This window comes from Larimichthys crocea, chromosome XII (genome assembly GCF_000972845.2).
Source record: "Larimichthys crocea isolate SSNF chromosome XII, L_crocea_2.0, whole genome shotgun sequence".
In the NCBI taxonomy this organism is placed as follows: domain Eukaryota; kingdom Metazoa; phylum Chordata; class Actinopteri; family Sciaenidae; genus Larimichthys; species Larimichthys crocea.
Window position 1 is genome coordinate 1,139,257 of NC_040022.1, and position 23,758 is coordinate 1,163,014.

At 41.7% G+C, this 23,758-nt stretch overlaps 1 protein-coding gene across 3 annotated transcripts in view; it reads left to right on the forward strand.

Annotated features, from left to right (window-relative positions):
* Nucleotides 1–23,758, forward strand: part of mgat5b (alpha-1,6-mannosylglycoprotein 6-beta-N-acetylglucosaminyltransferase B) — a 58,499-nt gene that overhangs the window by 15,452 nt on the left and 19,289 nt on the right. For all 3 annotated transcript variants that reach the window (XM_019262846.2, XM_010739270.3, XM_027285961.1), the window contains 6 exons: nt 661–805; nt 4,923–5,032; nt 6,495–6,568; nt 7,767–7,934; nt 9,255–9,419; nt 14,119–14,288. In XM_019262846.2, the coding sequence (XP_019118391.2) occupies nt 661–805; nt 4,923–5,032; nt 6,495–6,568; nt 7,767–7,934; nt 9,255–9,419; nt 14,119–14,288 (832 nt within the window). The remainder of the gene's footprint in view (nt 1–660; nt 806–4,922; nt 5,033–6,494; nt 6,569–7,766; nt 7,935–9,254; nt 9,420–14,118; nt 14,289–23,758) is intronic.

Below are 23,758 nucleotides of genomic sequence, written 5' to 3' on the forward strand. Positions count from 1 at the left end.
TAAAATAAATGGATTTAAAAGGTGACCTTGAGTCAGTCTGGTGGTACAGTAAATCATTTTAGAGAGAAAAATATATATTTATATTGTGTTTGAAATCATTATAACAAACAATTCTCATCCTGTGACCTTGATTTCTAAGTTACATGAAGCCAAAAGTGGTCATAAAGTGTGACTTAGGCGAACAGAAACACATCATGCACTGTAAAAAACTAAAACTTTTTCTAATACATTATTTTAAGGATATTAGTACTGTTGATTTGACCTGAGGTTGGTGTTTTATTCCATATTTTACCATAAAATTACATGTTTTTACCATTAAAATGCTGTTTTACCAAATAATTAACATGAAAATACCATATAAGGCCGAATAAAACAAACGTTTTGCCAATAAATATAACAAAATATTTACTGCACAATTAACAGCATCATTTAAAACACTATTTTAATATACCTTAAATGCTTTATAAATAAAGGTGTTGACTGTTTTTCCATGCCATAAGTTCTTACTTCTATCTTCTATCTATCATACCCTTTTCTAGTTTGTGCTTGTCACTTTGCTCTTTTCTTTTCTCCCACCTTTATCCGTCATCATAACTCTTTCCTATCTCCATGATTTAATTTAGTAATATTTGTCTTACACTGCCTGTCTGTGTTTTTCAGTGCTTGGCGGCCAAGAATCTCGTGGGGTGCTGCGGAAAATCAGTGACATGCTGGAGATAATTATGAAGAGGATGGATGCTCTGTCTAAACTGAGTAACACCACAGACACCCACAGGCTGGATGAGCTCAGCTCGGCCTTGGACAGGTACAAGTTTTCTAATGTCTTCTTGGTTTCTAATGCCTGTCAGATGTGTTTTACATTAGATACAGCTGTCATGTCGGGTTGGTGTCTGAGAAAGGCAGAATGTTATGTGCACAAAACTTAGGAAATTGCAGTAGACTGGTGAAGAAAGTACTGCGTTCCTGTCATTCTTTACGCGTAATGGCACTCACTTTTTCAGCTTGTCTCTGTCTAAGCAGAACAGTACGTCAGGCAGAGTGAGTAAAAGAGGTACACCAGAAGTATGGCGAGGGAGTGTGTGTCTTCAATATCAGTGTGAACCTCAGGCTGCACTCGAGGGGGTCATGCAGCAAAATCTCATGACACTGCACCAAAGCTATTATTGTTATCCTTATTATTGTTGTGCTTGAAGTTGATTCCTGACTTTTAAAGCAATGGTTGAAAACATAATCCCATCACAAGGTCAATTTACTCACTCTCTGATGCATCATGTGTTTGCCCGAAACTAGAATGGGTAAAGGCGATATGATGCCACTGACATTAAAATAACTGTGAATAAAATGAAGCATTTCTCTGGTTTTGTTGGAGATATAAATATAACTAAAGTAAATAACATAGGTTGACATGTCTTGAGACATTGGAATGCATGAATGTTATGTAATGTTACATAGTATACCTTGTACATATTATACTAACAAAGGATGGAGATGGTGTCAGAAAAGAGCAAGCAGCAGCTCAAAGCTGTCAAGGCTGAACTTGAGGTGGTCTGCACAACATTCTGCTTAGCTGTTCAGCCAAACCTGCGTGCTAAAGGTCAATTTTATTGATGATAAGATGAAAACATGGAAGCTGAAGAGCACCTGAGAGATAGTGTAAAGAAATGAGGCGGGCCAAGTATGAAGCCCTGGGGCATCCCAGTAGAGGAGGGGCATGCTGTGGAAATAGGAAATACCTCGGAAACAACAAACCTGATCCCTCTCCCTGGGCAGCTGGAGAAATAAAAGAGACTGTCATTCATATATATATATATATATATATAAAGAAAAAGGAAGAGCAGAGGTCTTGCTGGACAAGTTAAAGCTGCCAGCTCTGAGTTGTGGTTTCTCTGCAGTTGCCGTGGCAACAGACCTTTTTTCCTCCTGCCTGCACCTGCTCAGGGTTTGAGGAGAGGAAGCTCCCTCCTGTTTCTGCCTTCACTGTTTTGTTTGCCTCGTGGTCATCACCGCCCTCTTCCTCGCAGGCCGGGAAGTATCTGATCTAAAATCCACTTCAATTGATCCCGCACTGCCACACACACACACACACACACACAATAGTGGGGTAACCACCTGCTGTGATAAATTAAAAAGGCATTGTAGTGATATTTGCGATTTATGTCTGGTCTCTGTGTAACTGTGAATAATGAACAATGACAGAAGAGGTGCAACGCCTAACCTGACCCGACTTGTCAAAAGCCTGGGGGGAAATATTTATTGCTGGCAAATCTCTGCATATGATTATTTTTATCTGCAGTTTGATATTGGACGTTGCATATTGCACAGAATTTAATTTTCTCTACCCTGCCCTGCAGATATACTCTCAGTAATGTAGTTCTAACAATTATTTAATTGGCCTCTCAGGGACTAAACTGGAAATGCTACAGTGACAAAGGCCAAATAGTTTAAAAACCAACTTAGTGGTGAAGATGCTTATAATTCTTGGTTTTATTTGTTATCACTCAGCTGATTAAAAAAAACTGTATGGCTGAGGGATGACCCTAGAGATGAGAACAAGCTCTTCACAGAGGAAAAAACTTTGCTTTGTATACTGCTACTGCTAAAAAGTAATTATCTTGTCCATTTACTGTCTAACAGCAGATTGCCTCTCTTGGGTCTGGAGTCCCTGCAGTGTAAGCATGAGATTGCTCTGCATGTGACCACGGGTGTCTGTCTGCAGTAACACATCATTTTTTCTGCGTGTGTGTCTTTTACTGTACTGTCTGTCAGTGTGTCTGTGTAATTGGCAATTAATTTGTGCTGACCTGCGAGACTAAAACCTAGAAGAGAAGGTTTGGCCACCACTTCCCTCCTGGGCACGACGTGGAAAAATGAAATTGGGGTTTGGGATTATGTTAAATTATGCATATAAGCACAGTTAGATTGCTTTCCCCTGGCCCCCGCACAGAAATACATGCTGCCTCAATGAAATCAGAGTTATACTTCTTGATCTGCATCCGAACCGCTGTTGCTGTCATTGGTGTGAGTTTCCAGCGTTTACATATTCAGAGCCGTTTAATGAGAAATGTAAATCCCAGAAACACTACTACAACAACAAGAGAAGCTCATTAAAATTATTCATTTAAGTGTTTGTTTTCATGTAAAACAGGGCATAGAAATCCTTTCCACAAATTAATGTCGGTTGTTTATAACAGCAGCAAACGTGATTAAAGTCATCTGTTGATGTGCAAAAGTTTCAGAGGTTAAGAATTACTTTTCTCTGAAGTTGCTGCTCGTCTGAAGTTATCCAGTGGGTCTGAATGTGTGCCGAGTTGTGTAGAGGAGGGGGTCACATCGTAAAGGACTTTTTACCATTTTAATGGGATCCACCAGTAACTGCAAACAAAATATTTACAAGCTTGCAAAATACTCTCTGCAAAGTTTAACTAGCAAGTGCAGCACACACAGTTTAAAATTAAAACGATAACTACTAAACATTTACTTGGAGGGAAAGTACCCATACTCTATGACAATATAACATAATAAAATCACCCAAATGTACCAACATAAGGATTTTACAGAAACTTACAACCTTAGATTGTAGTCCTGAAATAATTAGTTGATTAAAATGAATCGCCAACAATTAAAAAAATCAAATGTTTATCAGGAAAAAAGATTTCCTTTCATTTGAAATGAAACCTTTCTTGGAGAACAAGCAAGCTGAAACAATTCAACAAAAAATAAACAACAAATCAGTTCATAATCAAAATAACTGTTAGTCAGTTCAGCTGTTAGTCGAATAGAAATTCAGTTAGCAACCAATCCGAATTATTTCAAGTAAAAATGCCACATTCACTGACATTTTATGGACCAAATAATATAAAATAAAATGAATTTAGAAAACAATCTGCGGAACAGCCCTGATTTTGGCACTATTAGTTTCATAAGCAGCACCAACTTCACACTCCTCCACATACAGTAGATATCTGACAGGTAGCCTGACACCGATACAGTAGGAACTCACTGATTTTTATTATTTCAGCTGAGCGAGCACAGAGGTGAGTCTCTGGAATGTTTTATTATTCATTGTATAAATCAATTAACTGTTTATGGAGGTAACCGCGGTGCATTCCTCAGACCTCTTCCCTTTGAAGGTTCATTGTTACGCAGATAGATCAAATTTAGTAAGATGTCTCTCCTCCTTTGGTCTTTGCACCTGTGTAGAGCAGTTCATTTGTCATGGGCTCGCCTCTGATAAGACTGCACATAGAGTAGCAGATCCTTTTGATATATTTTGATTAAATTAGACTCTGGAGTAAAATGAAACTTTTACTAAAGCTGAGATTCTGGACTGAAAGTTTTAGATCACTTGCTGTGGCCCCGTTTCTGATAAACATAATACAGATTTCCAAATATCTCTATAACACTGGACTGTAATCAATATTGCAAAGCATCATCCTCTCTTTATTCCCTCTGTGTTTCACATCCTCCTGCATTGTAAATATTGGTTCTTGATTGTTTTGCCAACAGCTTTTAGGCCGCAGAGGTCAAGTGCAGTGAAACACGTTCGCTAACAACCTAATTGTCTTCTGTTTTTATTTCCCCTGCGGACGTGTTTTAATATGCAGAGTCACTTTTTTTTCTTTTTTTCTTTTTTAAAGCTCTCAACAAATAAATTATCTGTCGGTGTTTAAAAGCTTTTTCGATTTCACGCCTCAAGTTCTCGACAATTAGCATTTCTTCCACTACTTCACACTCACTGTGAAGGACAACGACAGATACGGCCGAATGAAGGAAGATACAAAAGGAATGAAGTGTTTCTTTTGAAGGTGCCTGATTGCAGTTTGAAGAGATGAACGTGGTTGTTGTTGGCACATTTAATAAATAATCTCTTACTCTTTGTTTCTGTCTGTGTGTGTGTGTGTGTGTGTGACATGCATGATCAGGATACAGCCTATAGGGCTAGTGGAGCGGATTCAGGCCATCGCCCAGAACATGTCTGACATGGCAGTGAGGGTGGAGCAGATCCTACAGCGCAGCATGGCCAGCAACAGAGGTATGATATAAAACACACACAAATGCACACTGCCTACACACACCTGGAGAATACCAAATATAGCTGTAGCCCCCCCTCCCCTTCCTTCACCCACCCACCACTCGTCTATTTCAAATCCATCCAATCTGGAGGCACTTTTCCTCTCGGCCCACATAAGCCCGTCTGGATCAAGTCTGGATCCAGTGCACTTGAATGCACAGTTTTCTGTCTAACGTACACTTGCTGGTTGATCATATAGAACATGACAGATATTATTCATGCCACATTAACCGCTGACATAGCAAGCCACTGTTTGTGTTAGGGTGGAAGAGCTCCCCTGCAGCACAGTGCGCTCCTTTTGTTGTTGCCGTATCATAACTACACGACTGCAGCATGTTTAAATCACGATGATGAATTACTGCCTTGTTAATAGGATCCGGGCCTGTCTGCGTATTTTATTAGCCTTCATTCTCAATTTTCTTTATTGGTCACGAATAGAAAACGGACAGCGTGATTTAATTCACACTATAATTCCTCTCCTGTATCCACTGAAAACTATCTAGCTTACAGTCTCATTAAAATGCAGTCAGATGATTTGTCTGTTGTCATAATGTCTGTTATCATTTAAATAAGGCTGATCTGAAGCCAGCTAAGTTTTGACAGTGGCAGGCAGTGGCACTTTTCATCGTGAGAGGCCTGTCGTTATCATGCTAATCAGACAGAATGGCTGGCAATTATTTGTCTGTGATTGTGCTCTTCGACGCTTGGCAGGATGCTGATGGAGGAGCTGCGACTGCTTCTTTAATTAGGTCTGCTAGTGCCGGGCTTCAAGGAAGAAGAAGCAGTGGAAAAAGGGGAAGAGCGAGCAGCAGAAAGAGGCAGAAAAGACGGGCTGAGAAGGAAAAAGGGGGACGGAGATTATGATTTTTATGAATCACACTAATGCAATCTATCTATAGTAAATCCAGTGAGTGGGGTGGAACAGAGACTTCAGCCGTTCGGCAGAGGAGGCCAAGCTTTTTGCAGGAGCTCGTTCGCGAGCTCTACCTCTTAATTTATCTCTGTTCATATGCCGTAATGCAAAAGACAAACAGACTCGAGGCTCAAGGGGAAATGCTGCAAAGATCGGTTTGATCAAGGATGAATTGGAAAGCCCAGAGCTTGGTGAATCTGTTTATAAAGATGCATAAAACCGGATGTTGTACTTTAAAATAAAACCGTACATAAAATCAAACATATTGAGAGAACTTCTGTACAATAAAATGAAGGTCGAGGGTGCGGTATTTATGACAGAAATACAAAGCAGATAAGACAATGCCAGCATATTTCTTTCACCTTCCTCTTTGACTTTTGTGTCTCTGTACCGACAAAAAAAAAAAAAATCCAAACAATGCAGCTTTTTATTTCTGCTGAATCGTGTGACCTGTGTGTGTGTCTGTGTGTGTAGTCTTTGATAAATACCCTGCATTTTTCTTTTCTCCAGTTAGGGATGGAGCATTAGGACAATGTGAGACTCCTAAAGACCCCCGTTATCCGGACTGTCCCAACAAGATGGATGTAAGTCCTCATATCTCACTTAAGTCCAAACTATTTCACACACAGAGCAAATATCCCGTTGTCCTCTCTTGGTGACTCACCTTGGCACAACATACATTTTGTATAATAAGATAAGAGGATGTATTAAGGCTCGCCGTAGAGATACCGAGTTGTCTGTTGCTGTAACTTAGTGCTGCACAAGTAGAATAGGAAAGAGCAAACAAGGTTTCATAAATAATTTGTACCTGCATAAAGTATGAGGAGTCCATGTATCAGTGCAGTGTGTCTAATATAAACATGTCCAATACATGCTTCTTTCTATTAACACCTCTGAGTGATTAAACGTAAGGAAATATCTCGGTTTGAAGACTAAACGTGAAAAATATTCACCATCTGTTGCAGCTAAGAGGTGTGCATTACCAGTCTACCTCACATGTAGACAAATGTCACGTGTATGCATAGAAAAACATCCATGTTTATGGATGAAGTAAGCCATCGTACATATGGTCAGCACCATATGAAGGCATATGTATTAATTAGAGACAGTTAGAGTCTGTGTGGGGTGTACAGGCCCTCCTGCTTCAGTGTAACCTCAAAGTTTCAAACATTTTGGAACAAAAAGACGGTTTTAGTTCTGTCAGCAGAAAATTAGAAGACACCACACGCCCGGGGAGTAAGATGGATGTTCCTTTAGCTCGCCAAAGAAAGAATGGGACGTGTCCTCGCTCCCCATAAAAGCTGACACCTCATGAAAGACATCTAGCCCAATGTTAGTTCAGCCTAATAACAAAAGTAGACATTTTTACTATTTAACTATCCCATCTGCTTCCTTCACTTGGATGTCCACGACCTCAAACGAACAAGCAAAAGGCGAGATCTGCCCTTTCTCTCTCTCTTTTATCTGTCTCATTCAAATATCTGGGGAATATCTGGGGAGCATTAAAGTTAACCTATTAATGAAGCCAAGGCTGACAATAAAGGACCAAGAGCATCAAATCGTAGTTGAAGTTAAAATGTGACAGCAAAGTTCCCACAGGCTGGTACACAATAGACTTTTGTCGGTTTCAAAATGATGAGAGGACGTAAGGGATGGGTTTAAAACTGGCCTCTACTGACACCTTTTTACATATTTAATTAAAGAGTTGTCTAATTAGTGCCCTGAAGGAGTTCACTTCACATTTTCTGAAAGCAGAAATTCATTTGGGTCTTTGCTTTCTAGTGGATGCGTGCTCGTTGGACCTCTGACCCGTGCTATGCCTTTTACGGCGTGGACGGCTCCGATTGCTCCTTCCTCTCCTACCTGAGCGAGGTGGAGTGGTTCTGCCCCCCTTTGCCCTGGAGGAATCAAACCACTACACCCACCTTGAAGCCTCCACCCAAGAGACAGGTAACACACCATTTTAATCACTTCAATCCAAGAGTCTGACACGGAAGTAAGAAACTCTCACTTGTGCGGTTTTCCTCGAAAGCACAAGCAGCCAGTCTGTTCCTCACATCTGCTCAGTGTCACGAGATCCCTGCGAATGAAAGTTTCAGTTTTTTTGCTGGAGGTGAAAAGAAGCGGTGATGACTCAACTGAGGAGGCAGATAGTAGTCTACACTTCTCACATGCCAACAAAGGTGTCAAGAATTTAGAAGTGACAAGGAATCTGAAAGAGGAAGAATAAATAGAGCAGAATGCTAAACATCAAGGTGCTGTAGAAATTACTGCTACTGTGAATTTGGTATCTTGACACTGATGCCGTGGAGTTACTTATTTTCCGAGTTCAGGCAGAGCCTTTATTTCTTCATTTTTTTGATCAAAAGCTCCTGAGAGAATCTGAATACCCAACTGCACACCGCTGGCTGTCACTCCCAGTTTTCATTCCTGTTTGCCTCCCTGCATCAATTCATTTTTTAATTTCAGCACCACGCACACGATATGCCACTCTCTCCTCCAGAGTCTATCCCACCGTTCCCCTCTGTCCCCCCCACCAGAGTAATTTGCAGCCAGCATCAGCGAGTCCCTGATGTGAATTCATTCTGCACCTAATTGCCAGCCTGTATTCCCTGAGACTAATCCCGAGACTTCCCTCGGGTACTCTGCATTTTGCTGTGCCGTACACAAGTTTCTCCTGAGAGCAATAATTCACCTGCATTGTGAGAGTACAGTACGGCTCTGCATATTGATTCTGTCTTTGAGAGAATCTCGGTTTCGTTTATAGTGTCCGCGTGTTTGAGAGACAGACGGTTTCTCTTCTGTATTTTTATAAGTCCTCTGTGCCTCCCCCATGCAGTTACTCCATTGATTAATACCCGCATGCTGGTATAGTGCTGTGATGCAGTGATTATAGTGGGTAGAGGAGGAGATGTAAAATGAGAGCAGACAATTTATGAGGATCATCCAAGAGTCCCTCAGGCAACCTGTCTGAGAGCTCCTAGCCCCAGGGCACGAGCAGATAACAGAAAAAGACAGTACAGTCTAAACCACCCCAGTGAAAACATAAAAAACCCAGTCCTATAATGTCTATAGTGTAGTCCTTTTTTTAGTATCCCACCTTTTACTCCAGGCCAAGTTATAAATCTGAATACCAGCTCGTTCTCGAGTACTTTCTGGTGGAGAACATCCGCACAAGGTCCACATGAGGCTCACGTACACTCTACACTCTGGAGCCTTTCCAGTGATTTTTTTATTTTTATTTTTATTTTTATTGCTTCTGTCATCCAGGCTATTTTTCAGTCCGACATCGGGACTCTGCTGGAGCGAGTTGGCACCGGGAAGGAGTCGCTGAGCTTCATGAAGAGGCGAATCCGAAGGCTGGCGGTGCAGTGGGCCACGGCTGCTCGACGGCTGGATGACAAACTCCGCAACCAGTGGAGGGAGCAGCAAAGGGTGAATATGAGGCGCTTATGCACAGACTGGAAGATGAAAGTGGGAGGAGAAGAGAACAAGTCTGTGTTGTGGTTTCATCTTTTCACAGTGTTGTGTCTGGCTACAGACGATGAGCCAGTGAAAGATGCGTTGCTCGGTTTCAACAGAAACCTTCCTGTGGCTCGGGAAATATATTCCTCAGCTCCTAATTTGATGGAAATCCATTTGTTTAAGGATTAAAGCAAAAAAAAAAAAAAAAGGATCAAACAGTTCTGAGAAGCCCAAAAGTCCTTTAATGCCCACTAGGATGCTAAGTTACCAGAACAGCTGTGACATTTTCTTTTATCACGGGCTCCTCTGTGTGAATTGTAGAATGTTGAGTAACACACATAAGTAGATAATGATCCAGAGTAACTCCTAGCAGGCACTGATTGGCTTGGGTGCACTTTCCCCACTGACATTTACAGGGACATTTCTGCAAAGTGTCAAAGAGTGCTGCCTGCCGGAACACACAAATGATGAAATGGGAATGACATTAGATCTCCCCTGGCGGGGTCGTAGTACTCGAGGCCGGGCCTCAAGATCAATTTTGGAAGGTCTTTCGTCTCGTCTCAGCATCGACCACATTTTTACTCAGTCTTTTCTCGATCTTGGGGCAAAGAGGATTTAGGATTTTATTTTATGACCGGTCAGGATCACAGTTGTGAAAGGGCTTTCTGTATCAGCCAGATATGGTGCCTTGTGTGTTTAGTTTAGTTGTGTCTGAGCTGCATTTTATTACACAACGCCTGACACAACTGGAACCAAAGATTTTTTTAAATATTAGCTACATATCAGCAACCTAAGTGGCCATTTTACTCTCTAATCTTGGTCTTGTCTCTGCCTTAAAACACTTGCTTATGACTTGGTCTCGATTTTTAATGTTAAACCATTATAACTGGTGAGTGATTAATGCAGAAAAGTGCCCTCCGGCTGGGCAATTTGGCTCTCATATTAGGAAATACACAGTAAATGTTCTATGCCTATGTCGGTGTATGTTACATGAGATATTTTATGTCTTTCAGATCATCCCACAGTCAGAATAGTGCAGAGTCAGTGTCAGTCCACACTGCTACCGTTTCATCCTTTGATCGTCATCGTTTGATGTGCTGATGATGCTGCGATTTCTTTGCTGTTGAAATGTTCTTCTATTGCTGCCATCAGTCTTGTTTATTTTTTGGGGGGGATTTTTTTTTGCCTTGAACTGCTCAGTTTGTGGTCCAGAACATCGTGGTGAAAATAAACAAGTGGTGTTTTACACAGTCAGTAATTCAACAATGTCAGTCAGTTCACTTTGTGTTTAGACTATAAGAGTATGAAACATTCAAAACATCGTCATCCATATTAATATCTCACTTTCAAAACAGAGAAACTCCACCACAATCACAGCCGACACGTGGGATCCTTTACCCTGACAAACACGTGACTAACTCTATGAAATCGTGGCACACACAATCTAAAACAATCAAACAAATAAAAAGCCTAATGGTACTCATTATCCAGTTGCATTTTGGGAAGTGTAGGATTTTGAGAGAAGAGTCAGGATATCACTTCTTCTTTTAGTTTTTGACCATTCTTTTTTTAAACTGTCTCTTGTGTGAATACTATACTAAATTGCGTTATTGAGTAAAATCATTGGAAAAAATCTGTATTTTTATGGTTAAGTCACTTTTTTAACATTAAATCTGTCAAAGTTAAAACCCTATAGAACAAATGTAGTCAGTTACTGAATACAAATCACATGGCCATTCTTGTAATTAGTAACGTAATTCCATTGGATTACAAAAAATATAGAATATATAATCTGAGTCTTTTTGAATTACTTTTGAATCAAACATTGGAAATATTGCACCTTATGCTAAAAAAGTGGATGCAAATCTTTTTTCTCTTCCTTTTAATAACTTGACTTTATTACCATTTATTTTCCTTCATTTGCATGAGAATAAAATGTTTCATCAAGAGGACAAAAAACAACCTCAGCCAGCGCATTTTCAAGTGAATTTTTCCTGAAGCCTTGACCTCTGACCTTTTTTTTTAGCGTGCATGCTATGTGCACGTCTGTATGGAGTACCACATTAAAACAGTACAGTGCACATAGGTTGTGGCTGAGCATTTGAAATGTAGATGTCAGGTTTCACCAAATCTTTTGACTTGCGTGGACAGCTCTCTGCAAATCCCTCAGCAGCAAATAACTTAAATGAACGACATAGAAGAAATTTATTTGTAGTGTTTTGGTGTCTGTAAGTGAGCTGACAGCATCCTGGCGTTCTGTGTGTGTGTGTGTAGTTTAATCAGTTTCTTTCATCGGCCAGTTTTCAGCTGGATAAATCAAAGCCCGTTCTGTAAATAACGCTCTTCCCAAACGCCTGCTTCTTTCACACTGGGGAGAGGGCTTTGTTTATTGTAATGGTGTGTTTGACAGTAATGGTTACTGTCCATTAACCAGCCCCTGCAGGCTTGTCTTTTGTCACTGAAGCACTGAGTGCTGTTGAGAAAATGGACATAGACAGATTTGCAGTGACAAGATGTTTTATGAGGCGTCTCGCCAACATATCTTGGATCTTGGTACCCACGTGATGTGATGAGCGTCACGAGGGATGAATCATTTGTTATGTTCAGTCAGGTTGTACTAAATGGAAGCACAATGACTTAAACTTGATGTGTCTAGAATGTGATAACAAGAGTTTGTTTATTCTGTACTTATCTGCTTTGTAAATCACATAAATATCAGAAACCACAGGGGAGAACTTGATTCAGTTTTTGTATGTTTTCTGAGCGCCTCTATCTTTGAATGAAGTTCTGTGCTTGTGTAGATGGAGAGCTTGTTTTCCATACAGGCAAATCATTTGATTTTAGGCTGACTATCAGCTAGACAGCAGCCTTTGTTGTTCAGCAGGCTCTGAACAACAACCACATTAATTCTCCTGCTTAAGTCTCCTTATCTAATTTACGCCTTGTCCTGCACCAAACAAACGTTCACAGGGGAAAAGAGCACTGCTAACTCATTTTCCAGGCTGGATAGCTAATTAGCTGCTCCTCTGCATCACATTAAACATCCTGCACTGTAAACGTACCAACAAATTCCACTTTACTCTTCAGTACCACAGTAGAAAACATACAGTCTGTTCATGGCGTGTATAAGTTACAGGGCAGTATTTCTTGTTTTCCTGCTTTCCTTTACCTAAACCTGATCCTAACTTCATCTCTAACTGCGGCTCTTCTTCGATGCTTGACTAAACCCAATCATTCGTCTCCATTACGCCTAACCCGAGCCACGAAGATGGGTGCTACGGGAGACATCATTTTAACTTGAAGGGGAAACACACACCACACTTGTTCTCGGCCTGCCAGCTGCTGTCAATCAAACGCACTCCAGTTGACTGAGAGCAAAAGGAGCATTTTTAATATTTCCCCAACGACTTATTTTTTTTCTTGCTTTCAACAATACAACATCAGAAGAAAACCAATGTTGCCAATAAAAAAGAAAAGAAAAAACACTGCACTACAAACAGCTGCAAAAAAGGGGACGATTCAACCTGAATTCCTTTGGACTTTGGAGTTTTCTCACGATCCAAAAATGTGAGCCCTGTATTTTTGAAATGATCCAAATACGAAAGTTTCCTCTGTGAATTCATCATCCCCCTTCTCCACCAAATGGAGATTTCTGCTCGACCAAACTTGGCATTGTTGTTGCGGCGGTGACATGTGGTGCTCATACGTGTGGACTGCAGGCTGAACAGCTTTGCGGCTCACACATGGGCAAAATCCATTGTGTCAGCACTGTAGGAGATGACATTTTGAATTGGATTGGTACATGCTATAATTAGAAGATTTAAATCTGAAAAGCAACCCAAAACCAGATCCATATCAAACCAGCCAGTGAAACACGAGAAAGTCTAGATGCTAATAAAACTTGACACCACTTAAAAAACATCTTTTGAAACTATAAAATATGGATCCACCGCTGTACGGTCGTAGTCATTAGTCTTCTTCGAAATCATTCAGAAATTCATTTTGGAAGCAAATTTGTAAACATTTCTGCCAATTGGAAGCAAAGAGTAAGGACGGCGTGACCAACACACCAAACAGGCATCGAAAGAGTCCATGTTGATATCTCCTCCCCAAAACAAATATGTAAATAAATGTCTACTAGACAAATCAAATTGTCTTTGAAAGTTTTTCCAAGTCAAAGTAAGTAATTGAGTAAATGCCATCTGTTGAAAAATCTAATTTCATTACATATTTAACAGCCTGGAAATTCCATCTCTTCCCATCGGCAATTAAACCGCCCGTGTATCGTTCTGCATATCAATTAGGTCGATTTTCAACTCCGCGCACAGTTGATTATATTTCTTAGGAGTTACGTCGGTGTGAATATGCTGTCACTCTGCTCGCTCGCTTTCATTAGATACTCAATCTCATTTAAAATTCGACAGCACTGATCCGTGCCAAATATTTGAATTTATTCATATATGAATCTTTGAAGCGTTTGGTGAAAATTGCTCTCATAAAAGAGTGGAGTGCCTGAATCTAAAAGTCTAGAATTGCTGGATATTAACAGCTCATTCTTTACAGTAATATCAACGTAGAAATGCTTTAACAAAAAAAAAAAAATTACATTGAGTCAACAAAACACTGTGTTGTCTTCTCTAGCCTTGACTCTTTTTGCTTTTGCTTTCAGATTCTAGTCCACGTGGGCTTTCTAACAGAGGAGTCTGGGGACGTCTTCAGTCCCAAGGTGCTGAAGGGGGGTCCTCTGGGTGAGATGGTGCAATGGGCCGACATCCTCACAGCCCTCTATGTGTTGGGACACGACCTCAAGATTTCAGTTTCTCTCAAAGAGCTGCACGGGTAAGTCTCTCTCACCCTGTTATTTTCAAGCTGTAGGCAAAACTGCTGCAGTCGATGTTTGATGCATCTTTGCAGGAATCATCTTCTTCTTTGCAGCGTATTTTATTCCATGAAAATGCTTTGTTGTGCGTTCTGCATGTTCTGCAAGCAATGAGCGACCCAGTTGCCCAACGCACTGTTTGCAATCGGCTTTGGGCACACAGAGATAAGCCATCTCTCTTTGCTGAGTGCCATTTCAGCCTGAAGGCTTGACAGCATCTCTACAGTTTGCACACCTCCTTCCTGTCGCAGCTCGCTGACTTCAGAGTGATAACGGCCTTGTCGCTCATCATCACAAACACAACAAGTATTTATGCCAGCGGACACACACACACACCCACATATACGTATATACACGACGTGGCTTACAGTCAGACACGGTTTCATCTGAAAATATAAGATTATTGATTGTCACCGCAGCATGATCAGAAAGCAGACAGGTTCAGACCTGCTTTGGACTTTTTTTTTCTCTGCGATCTTTCAGAGCTGCTCAGGCTTCACGCTGGCTGGTCAAGAAAATGACCGAGTACAAGCTGTCAGTTCTTTTCTGACAGTGGGTGGCGTGAAGCCAGAGCAGACAAGGCTGATAATGTGCGCTTGTTATCGAGCACTGTATGTATCCATTGCCGCAGGGAAGAGGCAAGGGCATTGATGGGTTAGAGCTGGCCTTTGATCTTAAATTTCGGGCTGAGAAGAAAAGCTGCTTTGATAAGAACAGACTACAGAGATCAGGTGGGGGAGATGCCTCGGTGGAAATGCTTCTTCCGGCCGTGCTATTATTTACCTCACTAATTGGTGTCATGGTGTATTGAATCACTGCAGTCCGTTGGGAACGTTGGCAGAAATGTTTAGAAAAATTCGACAGAGACTCACAAAGAAGCATCTGCCAAGGTCAGCGCTGACTATTCAAAGTGTGTGTATGTGTGAGCTGAGATTTTATTGGTATAGGATGTACATTTATACAAGTGCGACGTGGCGGAGATCCATAATAGCTATAGATATTGGTCTCTATTCATGAACAGCGGCGGAGCCAGGAAATTTTCTGTCGGGTGGCCAGGATGGTTATGTGATCATTTTGGGGTGGCAATGTCTCACTGGAAAATATAAACCACACACCTCCACAATATTTGGAACGCAGGTCATGGTGGAAAAGATCAAATAATGTTCAGCGTATCTAACTTTTTAGATTTGGACATTGTCAAAGAGGGTAACACTACTGTATGACCAAGTGCATGTGTGAGAGGGTTTGTATAGCTGGAAGCTGACTTGGGACCACTTCACTCACTGGGCACTCCTCTCTCTCACTCTCTGAATCTGTCTCATCTCTCTGCTCACCCTGTCTGATCGTTCTGTGCCTCAGCTGGCTTCTCCTTCCTGACTGCTCCCTTGCTGAAGAAGGAAGCTATGTCTGCTGTTTTTCTCTTCATGTCTGTGCTACTCTGACATAATACACCAGTGCTAAATGCAGAACATATCAACAGTACCACCATCATTATAGCTTATATCTTGACATTTACTATTTTGCTCACCAGCCACTGTGGATAATGGTTTCCCAGAGTTACTAGCCACTCAGCATTTAAGTATTACCCTTAATGTCAAGTCCTGCTACTAGCAAAGTTAACTAAACAAATACATCAATAAAATTGACAGCCCAACTTATCAAACTATCACATATGTATTATGTTTGATTGAACTTATTTGGGGGAGTTGTCTAACATTAAAAACATGCACCGACAAAGACGCTAGTCAATTTCCCTATTATTAAAATGATTCAGGTAATGTGACTTTAGTTAAAATGAGTACTTAGCAGTTTAAGGATGACTTCACCGATGCATAAAGAAGTGCTTATACTTGCGTTATAACGTGAATCTCGCCACTGATATTATTGCTTACCTGTGATTATCGTTCGGTCGCATTTGGACACCCCCGCTGGCACTGAGTGGCGCCTTCGTGCCAAAATGCCACGGCCTCCCCACCCCTCCGCCAGTGTTCATGAAGAAATGTAACGTTCAGTTTTAGAGAAAACAGAACAGTGGGCTGAAATTGACGTCAAGTAGTTTTATCAGGCATCGACCATATTCCCTCGGTGTTCGCGGTCCCACAAAAGACACCCTGGTGTTCGTTTCCCACTCTTTTTGTTTTTTATGTGACTCTGAAATTGGCCAGTTAATGGCAGATGCCAAACATCCGTAAATCCCCCTTTCTGTGACTGTTAATGAACAAAAAATGGGAACATTTCGTTCCATCCCGTACTCGTACTCTCCCACACGCTATTAAATTGACAGATTGTTATGTGGGTTGCGCTCCCACAGATTCCCTCAGGCTTATATCTATTTACATTTCCTGCTCTTCACTTTCCCACCCAGGCATTGGAAAAGAGCTTAATATCACTGGATAGCCCGCTGTGGTTCTTATGTGGACCAGATTGGTGATATGTTTAGCCTTTTTCTCCGATAGACAGATTAGCCACACTGGGAGCTTAGTTATCGCGGGAGTCTAAGTTGTTGGTTTTGCATCGTATAATTGCCTCGAATTGGCAACATTCAGGCTCTCTGGTGGCTTCTTTGGGTACTCACTTTGGCTGGCGTCTTTCCCTTTGCTGTTTAGTCGTGCTCACATATCCTTCCTTCAGCCACAGTCTTTTCTCTAGAGGATTTCAAGCTTACTATCCCTTCTGATGCTCCACTGAGATGCCGTCTCTGAACAGCGATCTTCTAGTCTTTTCTCTGTCCACTTTGGGAGGCGAAGGCAACGGATGTCTGCTACTGGCCGAGCCACAGAAAGAAAACATGAGGCTTTTTTTTTTCTCTCTCTCTCAATTGAAAGAAAAGAAATCTTCTGATGGGCTGAAAAATGTTCTCACATGATGCACTGATTATACCGTTTTGGAGTGGAGTGGTGTATTTGTGATTGTGATTATTATAGAATTGCGACTATTGCATTTTTCTCTCCTTCAAATTACATTTCTCAAATAAGTGTTCAGACATCAGACATAGCACTGTGGAAGCACAAGAAATGATTTTAACTGGAGCAGTGTCAGGTTTGCCTTCTGGTTACGGGTGGCTGCTGATTCCGATTGCCGATCATCTATGAGGCATACTGGCCTCACATCTCAAGACGAAAAAAAAAAACACTTTTTCAATGTGTGTGCACATAAATTTGAGTGTATGAAGTGCTTACAAGCCCCAAAACTATGAAATAAGATGACTCAATCAGTGTTCTGAGGGCTAGGAGTACCACCTAGAGCATGAAACGGGCCTTAGAAGTCAGGCCTGACCCGATCCCGGCCTGTTTTGATTGACAGCTTTGTAGAGCCTGAACCCGTTTGCAGCCCGACGTTATTCAAATGTGCGCATATGGCATATCAGTCAAGAATGAGTAATTTGTGCTGTACATTTTGAAAATTTTTTATTCAGGACTACAAATGTCTGAATGATCGCAATCTCGCGCCGATCAAAACGCATCACATAATGGCTCATTTACTGTGCAAGTCATAACGCAAGCCCGGCCCGGGCCCGATTCAAATGATAAAAATTCTGCCCCCTGCAAGCCCTTACAGTTAGCATTATGTCGAAACTAAGAGCTGCTCTGCTGTTAGCTGCACAGATCAGCACAAACTATTCGTGTCCTTCCCTTATCTGAATAAGCAGAAAAAATGTTGAACTGGAGAACTGTGCATCGGCATTCTCAAGGAGGGCCAGCTCATGGAAGGATCGGTGCTGGCCCCGTTTTATGTTGCTCTACTGGGTATTTTGTAAGTCAGCCTGTTAAACACTGTTAGCGTGTTGCGAGCTAAACTCGGTCACAGTGATTCCCTGGCTGCATAAAAATCTGTAACACCTGCAGAACTGATGCTGAACCTTGGTGGGCGGGGTCTCCTCACACCTGTGGTAGCTAACCAATCAGAGCGGATTGATCTTTTTTTTTTGGAGGAGCAGCCTTAAAGACACAGGAGCCTTTCAGACTGAGGGTGAAAAGAGGTGCTGCAGCTATGGCCAATAAAAGAACATTAAACATTTGAACATTAGGAACATTAAATCACGAAAAGCTGTTCTAATAGTCACCTAAAATAGAAGTATGAACCTGAAAATGAACATAATGTGTCTCCGTTAAAAAGTCCTTGAAACTCAAATGAACCAAATAATTGACAAAGTTTTGTGCATGAAGCCATTATAATTAAATAGCTCATCACTCATCACTGGCTCTCCCTCTCAGCCATACTCATTACTGAATCCTAAATATTAAAGAGAAGTGTAACTTTATTCCTTTTGGCTGCTCTGTTTTATACAAACTGACTCCTCACTCCTCCTTTACCATGGCGACCTTGAGTGATCAATAACTGCTAGGCTTACCTAGTCTGTTTTGACCTCTATAAAAACATTCATGTTGAAAATCATATTTGCTTTCATCTTGAACTGGAGCAACGTCAGCTTAATCTCATACCTGATATGTTGTAATCGACTAAAGTTAGGCTGAGTACGAGATGAAGAAATGCCCGCTTTCATCAGCTTCGCTGCCATCTACTAAAAGTCTGCTGTATGTCCCTGCGCGCTCGCCATATTAGATGGGTTAATATCCATGACTAAACAAATACCATGTATCATTAACCAATTTCCGAGATCTGTGACTTATGTAAGCGTACTAATGTTAGTATTTAGCTGAAAACACTGCTCTTAAATTAGATGTAATCCTTGAGACAATTTTGAAAGCAAAGATCACTTGATTATAGTTTGCTTTGATATGAACTATATTCTGATACAATAGAAATACACTACTGCAGTACTGTGTTCACAGCATTATCAAAGAGAAGAAGAAGAGTGACAGATGCATGTAGAGGGAGAGTGCTAGTAATAGAAGAACAAGAGAAGTAGTACAGCCATTTTTCTTTTCCTGGGTCTACTGTGATTGAGGTGGAGAGTGAAGTGTTGTGACATCATTTCTGTCAGTAACACCGGGACTTGTCGCACACTGAGGGGAGGGCCCTACGGCAGTTTGCAGTGCAGCGAAGACAGCTGTCACTTCCGCTCGGGGATCTCCCCTCATCTCCTCCTAGAGCGACACGGGTAATTAGCCAGCAACGGAGCATAGCGTCTCAACACCTGAGGAGCAGTGGATGCCGGCGGGTAGGATGGAGCGAGAAAACAGGAGGAGGGAGAGAATAAGGAGGGTGGAGGCGTAGCTGCAGCCTGTCAGGTTCTGTCAGCGGAGCAGAGAGGTAGTATACGCACACACTGCCACCCAGCAGTGTTGTGATCCAGAGATAATCTAAAGAAACCAGTGTTTTAGTGCTCAGACCTCATACAGGATGGGTCCACACTGCTCTCACACACATGTTTTTCACTGTTTTTACACACTATTGTCTCCAGCATTATGCAGCTCATATGTTATATATATAATGTTGCTGGACATTTTGCTGTTATATCAGTTATGTCAAGTACGTTTCAGTCGTTGACAGAATGCATTAACACAGTCATTAGGTCATTTCACCTTGTTTTTCCCTGCAAACATTCAGACGTGCTTGGACTGTGTGAGTAACCCTAAGAACTGATTTAACAAATGTCAAATGGGACATCACTTCTGCTTCTGTAATCAACCGTGCTGGCCTGAATAGTGGAAGTAATGACATGTGTAGGGCAAATGTGAACTCACAATAAGAGCGTTATTATACTGCCGGTCTCACCCCGCAGCCTTCTGATTGATTCTTTGCTTCTATGCATTGAGATGAAAAGCAAAACAGAGGCACTGTTAAGAATAAGTTAAGTGAGCCATCAGCGAGATAACATAAGAATTTCTCGTCGGTACAACGGTGTTGGAATGGTAATTGAGGTGAACAGTGCAGTGCATGTGTGTGAACGTTTTCACTATGAGAAAATACGTACGTAACACTTTACGACACTAGGTCACACACCATCAACTATTTCACTGATTTTTGTGAAACTGGATCATATTTTATGGAGAAAACTTGTTATGGTTTCCCTCTGATGTCCTCTAGCTGCTGCACACCAACTCTCTGTGATTTACAGAGTTTCCTGATGGACAGTGAAGTAAACTGCCGCAAAGTGTAGCTGCTGTCAGCTAATGTTAGCTCAGTTTGTTAGCTGTGCTATCCAGATTGTGAGTTCAGAGCACCAGGAGGGGTGTTAGTGTTCGTACCACAGGCATTTTGGACCACTGGAGAGAGGAAGTTTTCAGGTGGAGCCAGTGTTTTCCTGGCCCTACACCTCTCAACAGTTATATTTTCTTCAGCATAAAGACACCGCAGTTTAAAAAAAATTAGGTCCTCTTGTGATGTTGACAGCTCTGAAAGTGCTTCCTGAGTAGAAACTGAAGGGAAAAGTGGAGAGGAAACACAAATGAGCTGCTGATTTTGCACTTCAGTCCCTCTTAGCAAGTAAAAAAAACCTGAAACCTGCAAAAACAAAATTTATCCCAGATATGACGCGTTATATATACTATGTTTTATTATTGATGTTTTCGCTCCAAAATTCAGATTTTCTGTTTCCTTTTTTTTTGTTAATAAAAGCTAAAAAATAATGAGCCCTAGTTACTCTTTATACATGTACACAGCTGTTCAAAGCAGAATAAGAGAGCATTGCTCCTTTGCTGTGAAAATTGAGCCAGATTCTGCACATCAAAGTGGCACATCAGCTGTGTCTGATCATAACAGCGGCAACTTCTGAGTTTTTGTCTCCTCTTGCTATCCTGCTGTCTCGAGTGGTCGATTAGCATGCCAGACCCCGCTCCCTCCAACAGCAGCACGTCAACCCTCCTCTCTGCCCATGTCATTCCACTCTCACTACAAGCCCTCCCTGCAGCCACCCTGCAGCCGTCAGTAAACTCCTGCCCTCAGCCCCCCTGGAAATCTCCCTCAGCCAATTCCCCTCACTGTTGGACATATGCTGCCCTGCTTTTAAAAAGTAATGCAGTGTGACCATGAAGTCGCTTATGCTCGTTTGTTTCTCTGTCTCTCTCTCTCTATATCGTTTCCCCCAAACTATTGAGTTGCTATGGTGCCAGTGGCAGCTGTGAAACAGAGTAATTGTACCCAAGTGATGTCCGGAAATGAAGTCTTGCATCTTTTGTCCTTTTTGCAGTCTTTGTCTCACAGCTTTTTCCTCCTCTCTGAGGCCTGAGAGAGTCATTAGAGTTCATATGGTGATTGCACGTGTGTGTCTTGAAGGATTACGCAGACATCCGTGTAGCCTGATGGAGCGTATGTGCCAGCTCCGGTGTCCTCCAAACCAAAGTCGGAAACTTAAAGTTGTACACAGTGACATATATTATTCGTCATGATGAACGCTGGCAGCGTGATTTATTCTGACCCAACTTCGTAACTACATTTTCAATGTTTGAAGAGTAGCTCTGTGTCTGGTAGACATCACTGTGTCAGTGTCCTCGTGTTGATGCTGCTAAGAGAAATAAGCTACAATTACTGTGTTCATCACACTGAAGCATGAAACTGTATGGCTCTTTTATGGGTTTTTAATAGTTGTTGGATGACAGTGGAGTTGTAAATCATGAAGGCAGAGGCTGTGTCAGGTTTTGGCTGCACAGACGGTACTTGTTAGTACGATACATTCATTGTTGGTTTTGGTCTTTTCAGGGGATTTGTTGATGATAAAAAGATAAAATGCCAGCCTTATCCTTTAATCTGTGTGTGGGGTGTGTGTGGGGTGTGTGTGGGGTGTGTGTGTGTGTGTGTGTGTGTGTGTGTGTGTGTGTGTGTGTGTGTGTGTGTGTGTGTGTGTGTGAGAGAGAGCGTGCATGTGTGGAGGAGATAAAGACAAAAAAGAGAGATGGAGTTGTGTGTCATGTGTGTAACAGTACAGTATTTGTGTGTGTGTGTGTGTGTGCTCCAGTTTCCACACTTCCAACTCCTTAATGCACTTTAATCCCTTTACTCTTCCCTTAAAGTTAAAGTGCCCAGATTTGCATATATCCAATTAAACCTCTGAACGGCGACAGCTTCAGTGGATCTGTGACGAGCGGAGTCACGTACAGTCCTGCACACTCATTCACTGTAATATTTCTCACTCACATTAATGCACGTCTGCAATAAAGTATGAGGGTCCACACAGGCCGTAATTCAGACTTCAACTCACACAGTGAAACCTCACGCATACAGTACCAGCGAAAGCACATGCAGATCATCATTACTACACATACACGTCACCGGCAGGTGAAACGACACACTTGACTAAATACAATAAAGATACGACGTACACTTTTGAATGTATCACAAAATGCATCTTCAGCATGTGAGTATTATGTCAATTGGGAACCTCATTAGCTGTGAAGTGAAGCCAATGCTGCAGTTCCTCAAACGTCCACTTGAGGCTGGCCACAGAACAAGTCAGTCTCCGTAAGCCCCCATATTAAAATGTCCTTCACAGCAGAAATAAACATGTTTACAGCCTGGTACAAAACATTGTTTTGGTCTCTATAGCTCATGACACCTGTACAGAGACTGAATTTGCAATTAACCCACCCGTTCAAATTATATTAAGGCGTAATGTTATGCAAAATTAACAGCATAGCCGCTTTGATTGACAGGTGGGTGCCATTACACGTGGGTGGCTTGAGCCACCCAGGCTTCATTTAGCCTGCCTCAGCTACACCCATGAGCCATGTCTTTGCCCATTTTTTAAAAATTTAGCCTGGAGGCAGCTGAGGCAGGACTGGCAAGATATCGACGGCCAGAGCCACCACACTTCATATTCCATCTATGTTTTATACTAATTATGGTAAATGTATGAAAGGGCTATTTCAGTAGGATGTGTTCAGTGTTTTTAGCGATGTTAGCGGTGTCATGTCTCTCTATATATACACGCTCTTTTTGTACTTTCTACCTTCTTGTCTGCCTTTATAAATGTTCTCATTCCTTTTTGCCATCTATAAATCAATTTATAAACTATATAAATATAAAGTTTATTTTATTGCCTGAGTGTAATAAGATGGAGTGTATTGTATCCACCTGGCTGTGTATTACACACAGTATTGGGAACAGAAATACAGCTTCAGGGAAGAGAGCCTTTGTTTGTGCCAGCACTGAATTGCTTGGGTGTGTACCGTTCTCAGTGACCGCAGCTTATAAAGCTGCCACGCTCTTGCTCATTATCCCATCTACTGTAAAGGGAACTGGCCGATGTGCCTGTTTCCACAAGGCTGCACTGCCGACTAAATACGTCCAAAGAAAGATCGATAGGCTCTTGTTTTGTAGGTATTTGTGTGTGGTTTTGTGGGGTCGTGCGCGATGTGTTTCTGAGCCAGGCGGTGAGAGAAAGTGAGAGTGTAAGGTCATGGATCTGTGACTCCTGCTGCAAGCAAAAAAAACCCCCCCAAAAAAACATGAAGTGGTCGCAGTTTGACAGCACAACAAGCTTTCATATTTTCCAGTCAGCAGTGACTGAACACGGCCTTTTCTTCATTAT